Source organism: Vigna unguiculata, chromosome 9 (assembly GCF_037176805.1).
Source record: "Vigna unguiculata cultivar grain cowpea cultivar isolate G323 ecotype 2 chromosome 9, ASM3717680v1, whole genome shotgun sequence".
NCBI classification, from domain to species: Eukaryota; Viridiplantae; Streptophyta; class Magnoliopsida; order Fabales; family Fabaceae; genus Vigna; species Vigna unguiculata.
In genome coordinates this window covers 19,105,001-19,126,759 of record NC_140800.1, presented here as the reverse complement: position 1 = coordinate 19,126,759, position 21,759 = coordinate 19,105,001, and the positions used below count along the sequence as shown (strand labels likewise).

At 29.2% G+C, this 21,759-nt stretch overlaps 1 protein-coding gene across 1 annotated transcript; it reads left to right on the top strand.

The window, feature by feature from the left end:
- Positions 1-1,415: 1,415 nt before the first annotated feature.
- LOC114196190 (heavy metal-associated isoprenylated plant protein 7-like) lies at positions 1,416-3,372 on the top strand. The gene is made up of 5 exons (XM_028086753.2): positions 1,416-1,566; positions 1,692-1,917; positions 2,001-2,203; positions 2,288-2,372; positions 2,728-3,372. Exons 1-5 carry the CDS (start codon positions 1,558-1,560, stop codon positions 3,216-3,218), a joined length of 1,014 nt encoding a protein of 337 aa, XP_027942554.1. The 5' UTR covers positions 1,416-1,557; the 3' UTR covers positions 3,219-3,372.
- The last annotated feature ends 18,387 nt before the right edge of the window (positions 3,373-21,759 follow it).

Here is a 21,759-nt window from a genome sequence, read left to right as displayed (position 1 = left end):
CATTTTAACCCATAATTCTATTTTATTTTGATAATTTCTTAATTGTATTATATAATTTAGAGTGTGTTGACAGATATCCACTATTAAAATTACATTCACCAATTTGACACTTTATTCAAACTTTAATCCATAATTATACTAATTTAATAAAAAAGGGTGCATCAGTTTAATCAAAGGTGTTGTGGTTATTATAAAAAAGAAAAAAACTTGTTTCATCCACAAATTAAATTAAATTATAAAGTATTTAGTATCTACATTTTATAAAAAATATATAAAACATCTTTCCCAACATATATGAGGTATCATGTAAAGTGTTTTTCATTTAACAAACCAATTTCCAACTATAGTATAACATTCACATATTATTCATTGGAATCATGTTTTACTTAACTTTCATAAAATATAGAAATGAAATAATATCTCATTATTTAATTTAATGACGAAACAAGATTGTTTATTATAATTTAAAACAAAAAATATATTTAACTTTAAAATTTAAATTATTCAACTTGTGTTAATCAGATTTGATTGACACATAAATATATTAATTAATTTTTGATGTTATTATGTGATAATTAAAAAGTTTTGTAAAACCCTATTAATAATTATGTAACATTAATATGTTACAATTAACATATTGATTCGAGATTGGACATAAATTTAACTAATAATTATACTAATTTTATCAAAATATTACTTTTAATTTACATGTGAAATTGTAGAATTGATATACCCCACATAGGGCTACATGTTTATCATTTTTCTGTAATGTAAAGTAAGATTCCCTCCTTTCAAATAAATCAAATCCCACCATTTAAATAATACGTTACGTGTACATGCGGAGATATGGTTTTGGAGGTCGTTTTTCTTTTTGGTTTGTGTATGGTTTTGGTACTCGGATTAAAAATAATCCTCCAATTATCTAACTCATATTCTTAATGTAATTTGTCATGCAAAATTTGTACTTATACCTTCTGTGCATATCCATGAAATCCGATCAGCATTTTCTGAGTTTCTTTTTTACATATAATGATTCTCTAATTAACATTTTAATTATTAACAATAATTACTTTTAATAAATTTGTACAGCCATCTGACATCTACTTGTTTTTACCATTTTCTCATAATTACACAAATTTATTTCGCTAATTACTGTTATTTTTGAAAATCGTAAATTAAATGGTATAAATATTTTTAATACTCAACTTTAATGTTTTTGGACACATATTAAACTTATATTTAAAACATTATGAATTGCAATTGTAATTGGTACTATGAAAACTTCCAATTTTAATAAATGGTTGTCATAAATAATTAAAATGGGCGTTTAAGAAATTAAATAATAAAATTAAAGGAGAGAGAGAAATAGAGTATAATGTATGTTATATATATAAGTAGTTTAGAGGTGGTAGTACAGAAAAGAAAGAGAGGAGTGAGGAAAAAGGGTGAAAGAAACAAAGGGGGCAGCAAAAAGTAGCACCTCCCCTAAGCTTATCCCAGCGCCAGACACCACCCTCTTCCGGTAGTTTCAGCCCACTGACTGTGACAGTAACACCAATGGGGGAGGTCTTAGTAACCCTTCTCTACCTTTCTTTTTCTATTCACTCTTATGTGTTTTACACACATGAAACTACTAACCTCTATTATTATTTTTGTTCCTGTTCTGATTTTCTGCTTCTTTTGTGCTGTAGGAGGGAAAGAAACCGGAGGAACCCAAGGTGGAGGAGAAGAAGCCAGAAGAAGCCGAGAAGAAACAAGAGGAGAAGAAGGAAGAAACAGCGGAAAAACCAGCAGGGGAGAAAAAACCAGAAGCGACTCCTCCACCGCCACCGCCACCGCCCGAGATTGTGCTCAAAGTGTTCATGCATTGCGAGGGTTGCGCTCGGAAGGTTCATCGCTCCCTCAAAGGATTCCCAGGTGGGTCCCACTTTTTTTCACACAACACCCCCTTTTGATTCGTGGCATCATATCTGAACCCACTCGTGTGTGTTTGAGTTTAGGTGTCGAAGAAGTGCTCACCGACTGCAAATCTCACAAGGTGGTTATCAAGGGAGAGAAAGCGGATCCTCTGAAGGTTTTGGAGAGAATACAGAGGAAGAGTCACAGAAAGGTGGAGCTTCTCTCTCCGATCCCGAAACCTCCAGAGGAGAAGGTCCCGGAAGAAGAAAAACCAAAGCCCAAGCTCGAAGAGAAAGTACAAGAGGTTTGCTTCATTCTGCACTCGCTACTGCTCGCTATCTGTTTTACCTTATAATTATACCGGTGTTTATCTTTTCCTTCGGCGCAGCCACCGATTGTGACGGTTCTGAAAGTTCACATGCATTGCGAGGCTTGTTCACTGGAAATCAAGAGACGCATCCAGAGAATGAAGGGTATGTCTGATTTAATTTTTCCTATGCTACAACCCATCAGCACGAGGGCTATTGGATTTAGCAGAAAAGTACTTTCACTGTTTGAATCTGAATCACCCATGTGAAAGGAATTATTCTTATTATTTTTATTATTGTTTCATTATTCTCGTTTCATTAATTCCACTACCCCGGAACTTTAAATCGAATTAATTAAAATATTAAAGTCGTCAGATTTAGGTTGAAGTGATGCAGTTGTGGTAAAATTCCGTGCCTTTATAATCCCATTTAATATTCATTGCAATTGGTGAATAGCGAGCCCCATCATTTAATTTGAGTTCAAGTGAGTTTTTTTATTACTACCATTAAAATTGTGCAGGGGTGGAATCAGCTGAACCCGATCTGAAGAAGTCAGTGGTGAGTGTGAAGGGCGTGTACGATCCAGAGAAGTTGGTTGAGTACGTGTACAAGAGAACTGGGAAGCACGCAGTGATCGTGAAGCCGGAGGCAGAAAAGAAAGAGGAGAAGGTGGAGGAAGCAAAAGAGGAGAAAAAGGAGGAGGTTGAGAAAGAGAAGAAGAAGAGTGGTGAAGGAGAAGAAAACAAGGAAAAGAAAGAGGAAGAAGCAAAGGGTGAGACGAAGGCAGAGGAAACAGCAGTAGTAGCAGCAGCTGCAACATCTAGTGAAGAGAGCAACAAGGTTGTTCCAGAGGTGAAGATTAATGAATACTTCTATAACCCACCAAGGTATGGCATGGAGGTGTATGCATATCCTGCACACCCTGTACAACCAGCATACCCTGCATATTTCCATGCCTACCCTCCCCAGATATTCAGCGATGAGAACCCAAATGCCTGCACTGTCATGTAAAAACGGAAGGGGTCAAGGGTGAAATGGGAAAATTCTCAACTATGGGTGCCTCATAATATAGATTATACCCTTTCCTGGGTTACTTATGCGCTGTTGTACTATTCCTGCTGAAAGTACACTGTATGCATAAACTATAGAATTTTCAATTTCCTAAGACTTTATGTTTAAGTACAATAAATATACTATACTACTTAAAAAATCAGAAAAATTAAAATAAGTAGTATCAGTGACTGCAAGTTTAAGCTTCAAAATAAGATGAAAATCTTTAACAAAAAAATAAACTATTTTTATGACATTTTATTTCTTTGAGTTTTTTTCGTCTTTAAAAAGTATATTATTAAATGTATTTCTTCATAATCGCTATATAATATTCACAATAACTTCTCAACATCTAAATCTCGTCTTTCATCAAGGGAGATACATTCGGAAGACAATCATGAAATAATCTTTACTAAATTTATTGCGATAAGTGATGTATATGTTCATACTCAGAAATCATGTTTTCTTTTTTCCTGAGATGTCATAAATATGTCGTAAAAAATGTCATAAAATATAGTTCATATCTCTTGAATATTTGAGAATGAAAAATCTATTTATATATACAAAGTATTAAGATTCTCGTTTCCTTAAAATTTATTTAAAAATAGGTTAAATACGTTTTTAATCCTAAATTCATATTAAATTTTTATATATTTTATTTTAAAACTTTAAAAATAAATAAATATTATATTATACACATTCGAGAACATCTTATTCACTTGATCCGAGATGATCAAGCTTAAATGTACTTGGGATAGCATGATAAGATGTTGATTAGGACAACAACAAGAATGATGGTGATTAAGTTAAGATAAATGGCTAAAACTCAATAGGAGAGTATTAAGAAAGCTAATCAAGATAATTAAGTACTTGTATCATATTCATTTAGGTAAAAACTCATAAACACACTATAAATAGCATAGTAAATTAATTATATTCATTATTTAAGCATTTATTACCATGTGACACTTGGCTAACTTGAGCGTGAAAATGTCTTATGGAGAGACACATTCCTTTTTGGTCTTGAGGAGACGAAGACCTAGGATATCTCAGCTTGAAGGTTGAAGTACGTGGGAAGAGTTATCCATGAAAGTCTTTGTAGGGTATATTCGGTCTCGAGAGAACATATACGGTCCTTTTAATCCAATTGAGTTAAATACTTTTATGTGTCAAATACAACTTAGGATGGAGTTTGACTTGTTTACATCATTTTGGCACGTTCTAGCTTAAATGTCACCTTAGAATATCGTTTAACAAGTTCAACAAAATTAATGTTATTAGCTTAAATATTGATTCATTTTTAAAATTTGAGGATGAAATTGCATCAAGGTTTGGGATATGGACTACAATAAGCATTCACTTAAAATTGTAGGAGAATTTGATGCAAATTTAAATGGAATGCGGACTTACGAAATTTTAAGAGTTACAAAATTTTAAGAGTCATATAATTACAATATGTAATATAAAAGTTCATATAATTACTATATGAAATATTATGGATTTTGGAAATTTTTAGGTATTACGAAAATAAGAGAGATATGAGATATATGATAAATATAAGAAATATGTTATAAGAAAAAACTATTTTATTTTATTCATACTCTCTCTCTCTCTCTTCTCTCTCTCTCTCTCTCTCTATATATATATATATATATATATATATATATATATATATATATATATATATATATATATATATATATATATATATATATATATAAAACAAAACGTAACAGAATATAAAAATATAGAGTATTTACTATATCTCAATTTTCATTTCCTAATTCTAAAATAATAATTAATTTCTTAAATTGAAATACATTTTTAAAAAATAAAAATGTTTACTAAAAACTATTTTTAATAAAAAAGAGATTGTAAATATTATCAGCAATGAGTCATATAAGAAATCCTAGAAGGGATCGAGCAAACAATGAATGAGGTCGCCTTACAAGAGCCTGCTATTGAATCTGATGATAAATTTGAGACTGGTCTGAACGAGTTAAAGTTGACCGATGCATTGTTGTCTTTCAAATAATTAGAAAGTGTTATCAACCTATCAACCTTGATGTCAATGCGAGCAAGTGAAAATATTTCCTTTATTTATCATCGAATTAGTCAAATCAAGCTCAAGGTGCGTTCTTCACCCTTCATCACGTTTTACAAAATAGTCAATCGACAATTACACGTGAACGGATTGAAAATAGTCGTCAAATAACTTTATGTGATTTTTTTTTTCTGAAAATAAAGTCCAAAAATTATTTATTCGAGAATTTTCTCTTTCCAAATACAAATTTAGGCAAGATGTAAACTTAAATAAGTGCAAACTTAAGCGAATGTCTGATATAATTCCAATTTTATGTTTAAGTGTAGAGACTAAAAATATATCCTTTAGAATAACTCTAAGAATACTACTTTTTTAGAAAAATATTCTAAAACATTTATTCTAAATTGATCAATTTTACCTTATCAACTTAGATTGCTTTAAAATTAAAAAAAAAAAATCTCATACAACACCTCCTTAATGTTATAATAAGAGAGAAAAGGATTTCCTGCTGTATTTGATTACATATTCACACAATTAATTCAATTTAATTTATATATGTTACTATTAAATGAATACGAATACATAAAAGTTGAATTTATTAAAATAAAATATGATTTGTTCAATTTCCACATAATAATGATTCTAAATTATTAAGTGGGTGAATGCATAGTAAAACAATTATAGAGACCAACAATGCGGGCAGGCGGCCATCCAACATTTGACCTTCTTTTCTTTGTAATTTTGCTTTCCGTCATGATAAAATAAAAAGTACAAAGAAAAATGAAGACGATAAAAAAATAAAAAACAAAAACAAAGAGAAATGAAAGTTAAGAAACAAAGAAAGCAAACATTTATATGAAAGTATATAAAAAATAAGAATAATGAAATATGATTTTACTAGAGGTTAAGGATACCTTAAAAAACAAATCACAAACTTTGTAACACGACTATATTAAATGAATTTTTCACTGATCAGTTTTAACTTAATTTAAAAGAAAGAGATTCTAGTAAAAAAAAAAAATTAGTAAGAAGAATGAACAAAAGGAACATTACAACAGACATTTTTTTTTTCGAAAAGAAGACCTAGATGGATTACTATTGTAGAAGAAGGAAACAAATAAAAGTGGTTGAGAAGGAGATATAATGATAGAATAATGATAATAGTATATTTAGGTCACTGCAACATACCTTACGTCTTAGAATTTGGGCATTCCAATTTGAAGAAAGGTCCGAAATATTTAGAAAGTATTTACTAAACTGAGTGGATAGATTGGTAGCATTACACAGAGAAAGAGAGTTGGGTGTCACTCTTATACTCTCATAGTTAACGCCAGGAAGAAGATACATTAGATTGCAAAAGGACAAAAGCTTCAGTCATGATGTGTAGCCTCCCTTCTTAATAGTATTATCTTTTTTGTTGTCCTTTCAAACCAAACCAATCGAATTTACAGGGATCCAGATTGCACTCTTTTTTAATATCACTTTCAAGCCGTACCCATTCATTCCGAAAAAAGCACTTGAAAGCAAAGGTGAGCCCTCTGCCAAGTCAGTTTGAAAGACACTCTCCAAGACCCTGCCCCACTCTTCCTCAACCACAATGCTAGCTGCTAAGGGAAATCCATCTCCTTAGCTAACTTAATGGATAAACATCATGCCATTAAGACCATATCATAATTATTCAAAGTTTATTATATACTTATTTATTCAACTTATCTTCTTCCCTATTATTTCATCATTTCAAAATGTTCAAGATTTTACATTAATTATAAATAAGACAAATTAATAATATACGAGTAAATCTAAATTTTATCTTATAATTTTTAATAAACCATCGATTCTTTAATATTAAAGAAAGCCATAACTAATCTTGAAAGTGTATTTTTATTTTAAAAGTAATGTATTAAAATAAACAACTTTTCTGACCTTAATAAACTTGTCAACCAAATTTCATTGTATATTATATTGAAACATAAATTTCCTTCTTTATTTTTATTTTTATCTTTCGATAATATTTTTCATATAATGATAAATTTTCTTTAGAGTGTTAATATAATTGAGTTGATAAAATACACAGTGATGTATAATATGGTGTTATAAAAGAAAAAGATAATAATAGATCACATAACACTTTGAGAAACCTTTTATAAAATTTAAAATACTTGCCATATACATTTGCACCATTTATGTAATCACATGCACAATCAACTTGATGGGACTAATTAATAGAAAACTACTTTCACTTAATACAAAATTTATATATGAATATCTACACATCTATGCATTAATCAACTTCATTTTCAAATCATTAACTAAGATTCGAATGGTTCCACATCTACTGTTTGAATGAATTAAAACATGTGGCACTACAAATAGTTTACAAAACTATTTATAGAAAAGAAAGTGTACTTCAAATGAATATGTGTGTTTGAATGATTTTCCTCAAATGAAAAAATACACCACATCTATCGTTTCCTATGGAGCTATATATAAATACAATATTAACCAACTTGAAAAAAAAAATATTAACCCTAAAAAAATCAAAACAAAGAAAATCAAATGATAAGAACACACTTGCATTTCACAACACTCATGTATTTTGTTTTACCTCTTTCAAGTGCTTACCTTTCTCCATTACTTAGTACGAACTCATAACTCTATGTAATAAAACACATGTATGTTAATTAAGTTACATCTTACAAAGTAAAATTGTATAATAAACACTTATCCTAACCAGTTTTTTTTTTTTTTTTCAAATTTTGTCACGTTATTCAAATGAGAATAAAAATGTGCTATAAGATAATGTTCTACACAGCCTATCAATAAATTTTCACTTGTGCTTGTGTAATTAAGTAATTAGTCAAAAGTAGTATAATATAATATTAATTTCACAATATAATATTAATTATCATTGGAGTGCAAAGCAATATCACATTCCTTCTTTTACGAGGTTAAAAGGTTGTGCTAAAAAGTGCAAAGAGAGAATGAAAATATAAAATGGAGAAGGAATCCTAAGAATTATATTATTCAGACTAAAATTTAATCAGACAATTCAATTAGTTATAGGCATCATGTCCAAATAAAAAATATTCTGAAAACTTAAATCTTTTCCAAATTGGAATAAAATTGGTCACACTAGCATGAATTGGAAAAACTAAGAAAATTAGCGAGCAAAAGGATTAGTCAGTTGATTAAGAAAAAAAACATGTTTATTTGTTGTTTTGGCTATTGAAGTGATTTGTAGTTACTAATGAATTTTATTTGTTATTATGTATTAGATACTTATTTTATATATGGCTTACTTTTGTTATATATTATGACTTACGGCATATTTTTAAGTGAAGTTTAATTTTTAATTTTATAAATTTATGTCTATCATTTCTTTTATTACTACGTATATAAAATATTATCTTTCCAACATCCATAAATTCACTACTTATAGAAACTTTTCATAACAAATTATGTGAGATATTATAAACAATTAATTTAGATATAAAATGTTGATATGATCAGGATAGGTCAGGTAATGTTAGTCATATATTATAGTAGATAAAATATTTGTAAATATAGACAAAATGACCATTGACATTTAAATAAATTTAAATTCAAGATATAATATGTTTTACGAAATCCTTTGATTTAGATTTAGTTATCTAGAAATATTTTAATCATTATATGTTGTCAATTTAATCAAATAAATATAAAAAAAAGCACAATTGATAAGGATAAAAAATCAATTTAGAAGTTTAAAAAAGTGCTTCAAATGAGGACTTAATGAATGTATTTGATGTATTGTCTGATTAGTTTATTTTTGTAGAGTTGGATACAATCAAACCTATATAGTTTGATAAATTTTCGATGAATCATATCATTGTGTAAGTACTTGTTTGTCTTATCAGTTTATATGTATATCACTGATGAATTTCACTTTGTATCATATGATCTTGTTTCGTCTAATGAGTCTTTAGATCTCTTAATCAATGCATATTGAATCATATGGTTACTTTGAAAGCACACATTAGATAATCAAAGATAAGAAATATATCAAAGTAAAAACATTTTCCCACAAATGATTTCTTTCCTATGTTTGAGGAGGATTTATACGATTGATTCAATAATTAATCAATTTGATGGCTTTCGTTTTCAAGACTAAACATGTTAGATGAATAAGTATACATAACTTCATTATCATATAATGCTTGTTATCATCAAAATCATTTTAAAGATCATTCATCTAAAGGATGTTTTGTATCGCACGAACTTACGAAAACTACTTGGAGCATTAGTCTTAATGCTTTGTATCGTCTGCACTTAACAAATTGTTCCTTCGCATAATGTATCCATAAGGACTTTCTAATTCAACACACAACTTAAATAAAAGAAATTCAAAGATAATGTCATTGTTTACAATCTTATAGTTGTAGCAATCCATAATTATTGTCACAATTTCAACAAAAGCAATAGTTTCTCCAATCTCCCCTTATTATCATCCCTCAACTACCTAAGAGAAACAATTTTCAAAAATTTCATTAAAAGCATTTCTTATATCTTTAAAAGTAAAACAAAGATAATGAAGGAATAATGATACTTGTGGAGAAAGAGAAGTTCATGTGCAGAAGAAAAGAAAAAAGTTTCCCAAAAAGACATCAATGACGAAAAAACACTACAAATGTTGAAAGAAAGCTCACTAGAGTAAGTATAAATTGAAATTGAGTAGAAACAAAAAAAAAACCTAAAAAGAGAAAAACATATTCATATTAAATAATAAAAGGCAAAATGGTAATGTTAGATACTTATTATAGGTGAAAGTGGTCACACCTTAATTTCATAAATCTCAAATAATCTCAACTTATTAGGTTCAGTGTGATGGAATGTTGGTATAAGTCTTAGAACCCAATGATACTATTCAAGTTACAAATAGCCTAAGAAGTATATTGTTATATTCTAAAAGCCACACCTCCATATGAGAAATAAAAAAACTCCTCATAGTGGCAAGAAAATTATAAAGTCTCAAAGACCTCATATTATGGGTGAAAACACTAAAAGAGAAAAGAAAATTCGTATAGAGTGAGAAATTGTTATGTTCTTCACTAGCTTCACTACCCTCCTTACTTTGATTCCTTCTTCTATTATTGTTCTTTTGAGTTGTTCTTCCACTTTCAAGATTGAATATAGTTTATTAGTTGGAACCTCTCCAAAAATAATAAAACATTAGAAAAATCAAGTCAAACAAAAACAAAGTTATTTACAAGATGCAATGGGAAATACAATTAATTAAGAAAATAATAGAAAAAATAAAGTCTAATCTAGTAAATGTTGAACAAATTGGTTAAACTAGGGATAAATCTTTGACAATGACACCATAAAACTCATTAACATCTTGGAAAGTGTACCAACTGAAGTAGTATAGTTGATAAATCAAGTCACCTCTACAGCAATTTGCATTCGTGTAGACAATTTGAACATCTACTAGTAAATACTAAAGAGCTTTGAATAGAAGATTGATATGAATAAACTAACTACAATCCTAACATTAACACAAGAAAGGTAAACACATTTTCTTAACATTTCCAACGAATTTGTTAGTATACAAAGTGGTTGATGATAAAATAAAGAGATAATTGGGACTTAATAACCATTAAAATTTCAATGTATGGGACAACCTTCGAAACAATACCTTTTAGATGATTGGAGTAGTTAAAAAAAGAAAAAACATCCCAAATTCTCAATTTTTTTGATTTCTCAAGTTTCTCTAGTTTCTCCATGTTCTCATGTTTGTCCAAGTTCTCAAGTTTATCAATCAAAAAGAACGTTACCAAGTCTCTTCATCCCACTACCTTCAAAAACTTCTACTTCTATTTTTCTATTAGGTTTTCTGTTATGATTTTTTGTTGCTTGTATTTTTCCTTTATATTCAAGCATATGTCACTTTTATAAAACAACTTCATTCTCATACTTTCAATAAAATATTTCTCTTCAAGTCTCACTTCTGTTTTATCAAACACTCACAAAGAATGAGAAAAACACCAAATATTATGCTTAATATGGAATCCCTTAATTTTTCAACCTTAGGTTTATAGATTTTAAAATATTTTCCAAAATGAAACTGAAACAAGAATAGATGATCGATTCAACCAAAAATAAAGGTGTAAAAGATAAAAGATAAGAATAAATTTAAATTAAAATACAAAGAAACTACAGAGAGCATGAAAATTAACTACTCCAAAATATTTGAAGTGCATAAATTGAATAAGAAAAATATAAAACTTGAAGTTGAAACTTTTTTCAATGCTCGCTATGCCGAGAACCATGCATTCACAACCCCACAACAAGTAACATTTTCTTCTCTTAGAAGTAATCTTTATTTTGTTTTATGTACATAAATAATTGTTCTTTTAACAAATTTGTAAAACATTACCCGACAAGTTTGGAGTTTGCAAAGATTTCATTATGTGATATCATCACATCAATGGAAAAATACAAATTAATGATGAATTATTATGTTAGGTGTAATTCACCTGTAATGATAAGTTGATCAGTACAATTATGTGATAAAATGTTAAACTTATTATAACAGGTGTAGGTTTACCTATCATAATAAGTTGACCAATGATAATTTTGTAATAGTGATTGAACTTATTATGACTGGTGTAACTAGATCGATCATAATAAGTGGGTGTGGTGGCACAATTGTATGTAAAGGAAAATCTTATTACGTAAGTTATTGAGTGACCTGCCATAGTATATGTTTACCATGTATATTAATTTGATACCCATCATAATATGTTTGAATCCTTACTCGTAATTTCTTTCAAGCCTTTCACTTATCCTTTTCACGTTATCTCTCAAGCAGTTCACAACTTAAGCTTCCTCTCTCAACTTGCATTCTTGCCAACTCCATTATCACATCTTACATTCTTGCAACTTCTATTGTGGTTGTCCTCCTTCATTATTGCATTCTCGTGAAGAGGTAAGTTATTGAATCCTAAAATTTTATATTCAAACTCGCTTTATTTTCTTAGGGTTTATAGTTATTCTTAGGGGGTAAACGATTGGGAGAATCTACAGGAGGTGTTCGAGATCATGGTGGGGCACCCTCTCATCGTTCAAGAGCTAATGTGGAGGCAAAATGTTGAAGAGGTCAACGCCGATTCCAATGCAAATGGCTCCAAAGTTAAAAAGAAAGAAGGGAAATGGTTGAATGAGCTTCACCGCTGAGAACAGGGATTGACGAAGCAACGATGAGAGGGACACCTTGTTGGAGAAGGTAGTCGGAGGTCCAACTCCGCCATCAACGACAATTAGGACGTGGCTTTGTAAGGCCAAGAGATTCAAGGGCATAATGGATCTATTTGGAGCATTAAGTTTAGTTTGGAAGGGAAGTATTTAGTGATTGTTGTTGAGGATTGTATGATTCATCTATGACAAGTGGTAGAGGGGGAGAGGAAGGGGTAACTACAGTTATAGAGAAGGAGGACTTACTATGTCAAGTCTATCACCACCTATCATATTAAGTTGAACTTACAATGTATGGTATCACAATATTTGTCATAGTAAGTCAATATCCGACCTATCAATGCATGTCATTGTAAGTTACTATCATAGATCTTTGTACATTTGACATAGTAAGTTGAAACTTACTATGTCAGGTCTTTTGCGACATCATAGAAAACACACATTTTCTATGTCGTCCACAACTATGAAGCTAAAATAACCATCATAGTATGTCTCGAAGACCTGACATAAAAAATCTCTTGTGCACTAGTGTCATCTTGTTAATCTTCTTTTAGCGAATTTGATGTCTTGTTAATAAAAAAGTTTCATGACTGGTTTGGAGTTTTTAAAGGTTTCAATCATGTGATATCATTATCTAGTTGAATGAATTCAAAAATTTGAATTATCTTTTTCACATACTATTACTTATTGATCAGTAAACTCTTTACTAAACAAAACTTCTTACGAATATTTTTTTATTCTCAAATATTTAAGCTTTTATTTACATAAAATAATTTTAAAAACAAGTAATAACATAGTCAACTATGAATATAAATAATTTTGGCTATTATACTATAATAAATCGTAAAAATTAAGTTCATCATATAAATATAAATAAAAAATTAGAGAAATATAATATTATAAGTAATTATCATAGTTATAATATTATAACGACCTCACATATCTTTACAGGATTAACAAAGATGAATATTTAAATATTAGATAAACTAAAACTGTTTTGTTACTTTCCAATTAATTTTTCATAACCATATTGATTTATATAAATTCATTGAATAATATATCCATGGTTTATTTCAATCTCAGCTTCAAATCTCAATGAAAAAGAAATATAACTTACGTAACTTACATGACATTAAAAAAGTATTTGATGTCTCCCAATATCTTTTATTTATTTTAAAATAGAAAAAGTATACTATTAAATTGTGTGTCGGGCTTTAGCCCCATGTCATGTAGTGTCATTATTTCTCAGCAGTTGGCTTGGCAATTTGCGCATCGAAATATCAACATGGAAAAGCACCTACAAAAACAGTGCTTTTTCTGGCTCCTGCTTAAAATGCATTTGGATCCTTCACTTCCTTTTGGACCATCTCTCTCCATTACTCCAACCACCTAACAACTCTTGCTTCATCTCAGCTACCTAACAAATCCTATCTCTATGAACCTATATATAGTGCATACGTTTCTCCTACTTTAATGATTGATTTAACATATGATATCTTCAATCCACAACTCCATAATATTATATAACATATTTTTAACTTAATTGTGAATTTTAGATAGATATTTTACTTGATTAGATTGAAAATAATACAATACTATAAACTAACTATATGAAAGAGAGAAAAAATTGTGAAGTAGATATAGGACATTGATTTTTGTTTTTAATATTAAATAAATCAATAAACATGATCCTATATTTTAAAAATTAGAAAGATATTCAACTCTTGGTTTAAACTGATTCAAAAGAGTATGTTATAACTCTTTCTTTCAAGAGTTTGAGTTCTGACAAAATATGCTGCAGCTAAAGGTTCATGTAGTTCCGTTGAAAATGGAACAAAACAAGTACTAGAGGTACTAGTAACTTACACAAGGGTCAGGATGTTAACAACACAAGCAGTGCCATTGTGGGTTTAGAGTGATCATGTGTTAAGTGTGTTCATAGTGGGATTGTCGAGACTTGTGCCAACAACAGGATTGTCATGTAGGTTAATCATGTCTGCCAACATGTATTAGATCATAGGATGACTCAAATCTTGAGTTTCACTGTTATTTTCAAGATTCGATCCCCTATACAACTTAATTTCATCATGATTTCTTCTGATTTGAGAGCTGTCTTTGTGTTCCTTTGATGGGAATACAGTGTCTATGGTCAGTGCAATGTACGAACCATCAAATATTAAAATCTATAAATACAACAAGTTTGATTCTTTATGGCAAAGAGAAGACGAGAAAAACATTAAAAAAAAAAATAATTTCTTTTATTTGAAATTGTTTGATTAATTGTACGAAATAATAATTTGATATACTCCATTCCTGAGTTGATTATAATAATATATCACGCAATCTCCCTTTTGTTTTCATTCAAATAATATATTTTACTTTTCATTAGCTGGGCTCTATGAGAGAAATCCAAATTACAATGAGGCCTTCCATTTATTAAGGCTGTCGATTAAGACATGTTTCCCCAATCATTGTCATTCAGTTGAAGTTCACCAAACATTCAAAGTACACAAATACAAATATATATATTCATCTACATCATTAAACTAACGTATAAATGTTTGTAGTCACACATATTAGAAAAATAAAATCACATAAGAATCATATCTAAGTTTTCTCTCTTTTCAATCTAGTTTTCACCTACCTCTGAAACCAAAGTATTATAATATCGTTTTATTTAAATATATTCCTATAAAGAATTTGATTTGATTTTGTTCAGCATGTATGAATGAATGGAATTGGTTTTACCAATTACTATATAGAAACTGTCAGTGCTTTTAAAACACAACAAGGAATCAAAATATTCTTTATTATGAAATATAACATGCAATATTCCATGATTTTCACTATCCACTTTCAATAAGAAAAAAAAAATCTATTTTTAATTAATATCCAACAAACTATTAGCAAAAATCATAGAATGAGATGAACTCACAAATAAATTAACTTAAGAAACAAACTAACAATTATGAACAGGTTAGTAACAGGAATCTCACAGATCATAGATAGCTGGCTATGTTTGTCTCGAGACTGGTCTTCATTCATACGTGCCAATTTGCTGTTTGAAGAGTGAAAATGGAGACAAAAAATTTGTGCAGGGGAGGAGGGGGCACTCAGCATGCCACCAAATACGTCCATTCTGTAATAAATGAAGACGATGTGTGTGGACAATTTAATTAAGGGTGTCTCGTGCTTCTTCTGTGGACCCTTGTAAATGTTTATGTCTCGGCTGAGAACGCTAACGAACAATTTAGCAAAACTATGCATGGTCCTCACTTCATCAAATCGATGAGAAAAGTCGTTTTCTCTTCATTGTTCTTTTTGTGTTTCCCAATGTACCAATCTCAGTTGCGATGCTTCATGTGATAATTTCACATGTTTGTGAGAAGAGATCGATTAGATAAAACGCATCCAAAGCAAAGATATAACACAATGTTCTTTATTACAACGTAAACAAAGTTGATTGGGGCTCACATTTTCTTGTGTTTTTTTACCATATTTATAAAATCTTATACAACTTTAAAAATAAAATATCCTTTTCTTGAATCTCTTTATTTTAACATGTAGTATATGCTTTAAAATTTACTTATTATTGAATTTCATATACATACAATATAATCTAATTAAAATATAAGATAATAATATAAAATATTTTTATTAAAATTTATTTTTCTTCCACATGTTGTATGTGTTCACGATGGATGAACGATGGGACATTATATTTCACAACTTACACATGTATTGATTTGTTTATGTTCAGGTGAGTATACTTTTGTATTGCACAGTATTGCACCTAAGTCTCTGTTCTAATATAGATATATTTTGTTAATAAAATTTCCAATTTCAACTAGATTTTATAGTCATGTTTTGTACAACTTAGTAATATTATATATATTTTTATATATAATTGTGTGCATGTAATAATTTATGTACTAATTATTATTATTATTATAATTAAATTATTTGTTTTACATAAACATTTATAAAATATAGAAAAATAATACATTGATTTTTTATATTTTGATGGATAGATGCAATTAACTAATATTTTATCTCAATTAATACTTAATTTTTTTATTATTTGAATACATTATTTAACTTTGGATATCCTTATTTTAATCTTAATGGTATAAACTTCCACTTACATTCATTCTGAATGTTATTTGTCTGGAATTTGTTTTTAAACACATAATTTCAACAAGTTTGCATAGGTTTAATTTTACAGCACTTCTGCGATCTGTATATCATTTATATAATTTATTCTATATCAAGAGTGAATTGTAATTTAGTAATAGAGAAAAATTTTACAAAATTAATTTATATAATTTTATCTCCTCGAATATTCAGCAGTGCGATTAGACCCAAACACTTGGGTTCTTGAATATCAAAGGAGTTCTATTATTGATGGTACAATGTTGTATTCCGCACCATTGGAATTCCTCAAGTTTAGGATTTCAAGTTTGTGGCTGGATTCATTGCAAACAAAGGGGCTCAAATCCCAACTTAACCAAGAGTAGATTTTGGATTATATCTGTTTAATCTCGTGAGGAACTCCATTTTCTTTAGTTTCAGCTTCTCTTGTCTGTATCTTTACCTTTTTATTTTGAAAGTATATGTTTTGACTATTCCAATTTATTCCTAAACTATAATAAATAAATTGTTAAATTAAGTTTTTAATTATGCTTAGCCATTTATTAAAAAAATTATTTTCAATATCTTATAATACTTAATTATAATTTATTTACTTTTTAAAGATGAAATAATTGTGGGTCTGTTCATTATAGTAAACTGTTACACCTAAATGGAGACGAGTGACAACATATTTTTATCAGAACTAGCATGACTACGCATAAAAAAATAGATGGAATAGGGATAATAGAAGAATTCCAGTGTGTGAAGTTCCCAATGGTAAAATAAATAAAAAAAAAACAAAATAAACAAGAGTAGAGAAACATAGATGGAACTTCTATATAATGGATTTAGAATAGAAACATTCAATATGAATAGGTTGCCAATTCACTTATATATATTTAGGGAACTTCACACACAGCTATAATAAATGAATTGTTAAATTAAGTTTTTAATTATTTTTAGCCATTTATGCTGATTAAAAAAAAATCATTTTATATCTTATAATAGAGCATTGTAATTTATTTACTTTTTAATGATGAAATAATTGTGAGTCTGGTTATCATAGTAAACTGTTACACCTAAAATGGAGATGAGTGAATAAATTTACTGACAACATTTTGTTATCAGAATGACTTTCTTCCTTCTCTAAGTTGCTGTCAATTAATGTTACCTATTATTTTCATATATGACTGTCCTTGTCATTATTTTGCTTTGGTGGTCCCTGGACGCAAACTCAGATGAAGAGCACGGGTGTGGTGTAGCATAAAAGTGTTACATTATGTGTATAGAGTCTTTTTCTTTTTTACAATAGTACTATATTTGGAAATGAAACAAAAAAGAAAACGAAAAAAAAAAGAGAGTAGAAAGTTAAAAAGATAATAACATAAAAAATTTTAAATTATGAAACAAATTATTAAAAAATATAAATACATCAACAAACTAAAAAAATCATTTCATTAAAATTTTAATTTTTTTTTAATTATGAAGGAAATAATTTTTGCTAGATTTATGTTACCTTTCTTCCTCCTTTTGTTTTTTCTTCTCAATCGAATTTTAAATGGTTACACATTCTTCCAGTTTATAAAATTTCAGGAATAAAAAATAAATATGAAAGTTTTCTTAAATAAACTCACGTCAGAGATTATTATAAATTTTTGACATATCACTTAGACTAAAACTCCAAAGTTCACTTATCATTTGTTATTGCATTGAAAAATATTATTAAAAATAAAAATAAAGGTAATAGTATAAAAAAGCATGAAGAACTACGTTATAAAACCTATTATAAAAAAATTATACTGCACAAAATGAATTATTTCATTTAATAATATAAAATACTAAATAAAATATTAAATATTCTGATCAAACAAAACAAATAGTTAAAACTATATAAAATATTAATGTAGTTATCGAAAAAGAAATAACCATAGAAATATAATATATATACAACTAGACCAGAAATTTCTAAGAATTTGTCAGAAAAAAATTATTTATAAAACTTCATTCAAATATAATTCTATTTATCAGTCTCACTATTGTCCATCACAGGAGCATCCTCATTTATGTTCTTCTATGCTCACACAATTAAGTGATCATTGCAAAAGAAATAAAATAAAGGTATAATTACTGATTTAGTATCCAACTTTTTGGTTAAGTTCAATTTGGTACCCATACTTTTGGTTTGGTTAACACCGTGTACAGGACAGTGTCAAACCATGAAATTTTTATTTTTATTTTTATTTTTTTTTAAATATTTTTTTTAAATTTCTTTTAAAAAAAATTTCAAAAAATTTAAAAACTGCCACGTGTCAGTTTATCACTGTGCCACGTGGCAGTGGTAATAGTTGTTTTCAATTTAGTAACCAATTTAAGTTTTTGATTCAATTTAAAATGATCCAATTTCGTCTTTTCCAATTTGAGATCAAATTAGTAAATAAGCTTAATTACAACTTATATATACATGTTACAATCACTTTTTCTAATATATACATCAAATCATTTCACCTAAATACTTAAATTATTTTATTTTTTACATTTTAACCTTTGTAATTTTATACACATGAAATTTTTTACACTTGTAAAAAATAAAATAATTTGAATATTTAGGTGTAGTGATTTGATGTATAAATTCAAAACAATTATTTTAACATATATTTAAAAGTTATAATTAAACTTAGTTACTAATTTGGTCTCAAATTGGAAAGGACGAAATTGAATCATTTTTAAAAATTGGGTACTAAATTGAACCAAAAATTTAAATTGGGGTTGAAAACAATTTTACCATTTCATATGTCATGATTGTAAGCTGCCACGTGACACGATGATAAACTGACACGTGGCAGTTTTAAAATTTTTTGAATTTTTTTTAAAATAATATTTTAAAAAAAAAAAATTTAAAATTCCATGGCTTGATACGTGTCCTGTACGGATATCGTGTTAACTCCAACTTAACGGAGAAGACCAAATGGAATCTCTTAAGATAATTGGGGTACTAAATTGAACAAACCAAAAGTATGGGTACCAAATTGAACTTAACTAAAAAGTTTGGGTACCAAATCAGTAATTATACCTAAAATAAAAGAAAACCAAACAACAACACAAAAAACACAAGGTAAGATAACATACAGAGAAAGTTATACAGAATATTTCCTTTAGCATCAATCTAAATACAATACATGATTATACACATATAGCAGTTGACACTAAATTCAAACCTTGATACATGCCCTTAATATATGATTCACTAGAGGTGTGCACCTGTAATGGTTTCTAGACTCCATAGAGTACAAAGCCAGAAGGGGTTATCACCAAACCACATAAGGTTAATCCCTTTCACGCCTAAGAACAAAGAACAAATCCAAAGACTAAGCTCCTACTACTTCACATAAATCATTGTACTCTATTTAAGTGTGAATGATTATTAGAGTTCAGGGTACCTCCTTCTAGACATCTCCTATATCAAGGCATACACTAAAAATACCATCACTAAGAATTTCTCTTGAAATCCTTCAAACTTCATCGTACATGCTCACTACAACAACTTCTAATCAATTCATCATAATGAAAACCACAAACATGCTTCAAATCAACCACAAAACACTAAAAAGTAGTCAAATAATGAAAAACATGCAAAATAGGGCATCTGAACGTTCAACATCATTTGCCACGTAAAAACGGGTGCTCAACGCCAACATGTTAGTACTTAGCGCTAGGGAGCTAAAATGCTCTCAGTCCTGTAGAGGTCTCCAATGCTTAGCCCCACCTAACCAACGCTCAATGCCAATCAACTTGTAAAAGCTGACGGTTAGTGGTGTCATTATGAGGCTCAACATTGTATTTTGAAACCTAGAAATTTTGTGCTGTGATTTAGGAAAATTGGACCTATCCAATGGATTAATTTGGTACTCCTCTTTTATTACTTTGAGTCAAAATCGATTTTCACCATATAAAATTTGTACCAAACGAATCAATATACAAACCAAAGCAATCCATAAGTATTCATCAATCACAATTATCAATTCAAATCACAATTATCAATTCAAATCACACTAGATCGCAAAAATCATGCATGCTATACCAAATTCATCAATCACAACCAAACACCATCCCTAAATCAAAAGAGAAACAACATACAAACATCAATTTGATAAACTAACACCACATGATTAACACTAGGTTCCCTTACATGAATAAAAGCTCAAATGGCTCTAGCAACACCAAAACCTTCCCCAAGGCACAAAGTACTATATCTACACATAAAAATACCAAAGAGATGATCAGATCATATCCTCACGAACATTGATCAACAAAGAACCAATCAGAAAACTAAAGGAGTACATGCGACCTCAAAGAGAGACACATGCAAAGATTATAAAAATTACACAAAGGAAAAGCTAAAAGTCAACTTGTGGTGGCTGGTTGAGACTCCATAGGCAGCGAAATTGGGAATGGAAACAAGTGTTTAAGGCTCTTGTAACAATGGAATTTGGAGTGGTGAAAGGAGTGTTTAAGGCTCTCTCTCTAAGTCATCTAACCTTGTGATCATTTGTTTGAAGATTAGAGACCACTTGTGTGATCCTCGTAGTGAGATCTTCAAGTCTATCTCATCAATTTCTTGATGGAGCTCCAAGGTTTAGTGGCTGGTTGAGACTCCATAGGCAGTGGAATTAGGAATGGAAACAAAAGGTTTAAGGCTCTTGTAGCAATGAAATTTGGAGTGGTGAAAGGAGACTAGACTAGAAACTAGACTAGTGGAAGGTGGCTAGAGGAAATGTTGGAAACCTCTAGTGCTCTCAAAATAATAGAAGAGTGGAGTGATCTCAAAACAAACATTCTATTAGCAATTTCAAGAGTAACCTTACAAAGAGTGTGGAGTCTCTCATTTAAAGTAGAGAGCATATCAAGAGTATTCCTCCGCTGAGTTCTAATTTGTATTAGGAACTACATGTGGAAACTCATACTTAAGTCTGTGAATGCATACGCTGCATCTGTTCTGGTACAATTTTTGATGATTAGACAAGCAAGCTTGTTGATTGAATGAATGGATTCACGTTTGAAATTGAAATCAGCCTTGGTCGTGTCTTTTAGATTTGA

Excerpts from the sequence above, each read along its gene's own strand:
- LOC114196190 (XM_028086753.2), top strand. Across the intron at positions 1,918-2,000 it reads CTCCCTCAAAGGATTCCCAG|GTGTCGAAGAAGTGCTCACC; the intron begins GTGGGTCCCACT and ends GTTTGAGTTTAG. Across the intron at positions 2,204-2,287 it reads TCGAAGAGAAAGTACAAGAG|CCACCGATTGTGACGGTTCT; the intron begins GTTTGCTTCATT and ends CCTTCGGCGCAG.